At 35.8% G+C, this 2,771-nt stretch overlaps 1 protein-coding gene across 1 annotated transcript; it reads right to left on the bottom strand.

Moving 5' to 3' along the window:
• Nucleotides 1–276: 276 nt before the first annotated feature.
• On the bottom strand, nucleotides 277–2,458 carry LOC145029110 (transcription factor ICE1-like). The gene is made up of 4 exons (XM_078977735.1): nucleotides 1,503–2,458; nucleotides 888–1,121; nucleotides 645–815; nucleotides 277–561 (listed from the first exon to the last, which is right to left on the bottom strand). The coding sequence occupies exons 1-4, from the start codon at nucleotides 2,277–2,279 to the stop codon at nucleotides 481–483; spliced, it is 1,263 nt and encodes a 420-aa protein (XP_078833861.1). The 5' UTR covers nucleotides 2,280–2,458; the 3' UTR covers nucleotides 277–480.
• Nucleotides 2,459–2,771: the final 313 nt, after the last annotated feature.

The raw sequence follows: 2,771 nt of genomic DNA, 5'->3' as shown, positions 1-2,771 counted from the left end.
AGATAGTACTTGGAACATTTACTGGTGGGTGCCACAAGGTTTGTAAGATATCCAAATCCCCAAAATTACCAATTATACTGGATTTTTGTCTTTTTTGATTATTAAATCATTTATACTGAGTATTAAGCTAACCAAGTTGGAATAAAAAATCTAAATTTCAATTCCGTTATTATTCATGATTTTACTAACTTCCTAATCATTAGCCCACTTCACATTAAATATTATATTATTAAAACGAGTTTCAAAGTCTGTACCAAGGTGCATTATAAAGAAACATTCATTCAAATTTCCAAATATAATAAATAATAATAAAAATCTGCATGCAAATGCAAGTTTCCATCAAAATCCCAAAAGCGATAACGAAAGTTCACATAACAGAAACGACTTGATAATTGATATTCAAATTAAATAAAACTATTACTATTACTACTAATCTATCTATTATTATTACTAAATTACTAAATTAAACTCCTATTCTACCTACGCCACACCATGGTATCCAGCAGATTCCAATAACATTGCCTTGATTTGATCAGGTTGCAATTCTTGACCTTCATTACACTGATACAAAAACACACAATAATCAAAACAACAAGATATAAATCAACATATAATCAAATGAAGATCAAATAAAATGTTTGTACCTCAGCTTTGAAAACATCAAGCGCAAAGCCATTGAAACAACTGATAACAGCTTGTTGAATGTCTAAACCAAGATTATCAAGAGTTCTTGTCACAGAAAGCAACAGCCCTGGCCTTCGGCTGCAGAACATGTGTATATTCATCGCCCTCCCTTCTCTTTGCTTCACTTCAATCTACATTTATCAAAAACCCTAAATTAAACACGATCCATCATCGTTGTAAATTGATTTTGTTTGTGTAGTTACCCTAATTGGTTGTCCGGTGGGGGAGAGGGTCGCCGTGGGGAAACCCTCCTCCTTGATGCATGACGGAATAGTGGTGGCAGCCGGGGTTAGGGGGTGGAATCCGGCGGCGGGGGTAGGGACCATGGAAGAAGAGCTTGATGGGATCGACTCAAGTTCTTGGTTAAGATCACTGACTTTCTGTAAGAGATTTTTCAGGTACTCGATAGCGTCTCCAAGAATCGAAGCCCTATCCATCTGTTAATTAATTATGATAAAGTTATAATTGGAAACTTCTTTCATTTTCATGGGGTTGAAGAACAATTTAACTAATTTTTGAAATGAAACAGGTGATCAATTATGTTTTAAAGATCGAGATCTTCAGTTCCGTTAATGGTGGTCCAAAAACTTTTGTGGTTTTTGGTTTTTAAGAATTGATTGACATCAGAATCCATGTGAGTTCATTAAAAAGGAAGGAAGAAAAATACAAACCCAGCTGCAAAAGCAAAAACATGTCACAAATGAATCACAGAAAAAGGAAGCTAAAAAAAAACTAAGAACGCGAATGATAATTCTAATTTCTATGAAAAATCACGAGAATTATATGCAGAAAAGAAATTCTGATTTCACAGTTCTTACCTTGCTAATATTTGGTACCACAGACCTCAGCAAGTAAAGTCTATCATTAAGCTTCTTCCTACGTCGCCTTTCCGCCATTAAATTCTTCGCCGGGAACCCTTTTCTCTTACCTTTCCGATCCCCTCCGCCTCCTCCGCCGCTGGTGGTGCTGTTAGGATTGGAGCTCTCTCCACCGCCAATTTGAATCCCATTATTGTTGGTGTTTTCTGTTAACTCATCCGAATCATAATTCAGACCAGAATCATCAAAACTCATGTTATCCACATCAACTAAAACCCCCAAATTCCCTCCACCTCCGCCATTTGTATCATTTAAATTCCTTCTGAGAGCAGCTCTTTTCTCAAACAGAGTTGGCTGTAAATTCTCTAAGGGTCCAACACTTGGAAAACCAAATTGGGTTGTTGCAAACTGAGGATCGGAAGAGGTTAAATGAGGAATAAGCATTTGGGTTTGTGACACCAATGGCAATGCACCAAATTCCGATAACCCATCGTTTCCTCTATGCATACCCAGAAAACCAGTTTCCACATCGTAACCCGCGTCTAACGGGTTGTCAGAAACAATGACTTTTTGAGGTAAAAAGTATTGGACATGGGTCGGGTCAAAGTTCTGGAAAAGTAAGGGTGAATTAGGGGGGAAATCGAGGTTGTTTTCATGGTGATTATGGTGTGGTAAGTACCAATTGTTGCTGTTGTTGTTGTTTTCTTCTTCAACTTCAAGCAGAGCTTTGAATGAATTCAAACTGTTGAATTCATTTCCTTCATTGTTGTCGTTCATGGTGGCGAAATAGAAGTGTTTAGAGAGAGAAACAGGTTAGAGAGAGAGAGAGAGAGAGAGAGAAAGAAAGATATGAGATATATAGAGATAGATGATGGTGAAGTTGCAGAGGGAAAGGGCAATGGCTTTTAGAGAGAAAGAAAGAGAGTGGGATACGGACGTTACATTTGGGGTGGCAATGATATGATTACAAACTTAGCTGGACATTTTTCATATTTAAAAAATCTGAAATATTTTCAAAGTTTACAAGTTTCTATGCAAAGAGTCTATGTGAATTTTTGTTTATTATAAGATTCTTTTGTTTTTATTACGTGGTGGGTTTATGGATAAAAAATAATAATAATAATAATAATTTTCTTAAATTGGATATTAGGTGTAAAAATATAAGGGAAACTAGTTGGATAAGTGTGTAGATGTCATATAATAGTATAATACGATTATGTTGTGTTAAAGAATGTAATATATGTTATTATAAGATAGAGGGTTGATCAT

The sequence above is a fragment of the Lactuca saligna genome, chromosome 1 (assembly GCF_052625555.1).
Source record: "Lactuca saligna cultivar CGN05327 chromosome 1, ASM5262555v1, whole genome shotgun sequence".
Classification (NCBI taxonomy): domain Eukaryota; kingdom Viridiplantae; phylum Streptophyta; class Magnoliopsida; order Asterales; family Asteraceae; genus Lactuca; species Lactuca saligna.
The sequence above is the reverse complement of the archived record's forward strand: the minus strand, read 5'-3'. Positions and strand labels throughout refer to the sequence as shown.

Coding starts and splice junctions, on each gene's coding strand:
- LOC145029110 (XM_078977735.1), bottom strand. CDS start 2,279: ATGAACGACAACAATGAAGGAAATGAATTCAACAGTTTGAATTCATTC. Junction 1,122..1,502: donor TGGTACCAAATATTAGCAAG/GTAAGAACTGTG, acceptor ATTAATTAACAG/ATGGATAGGGCTTCGATTCT. Junction 562..644: donor TTGATGTTTTCAAAGCTGAG/GTACAAACATTT, acceptor TTTTTGTATCAG/TGTAATGAAGGTCAAGAATT.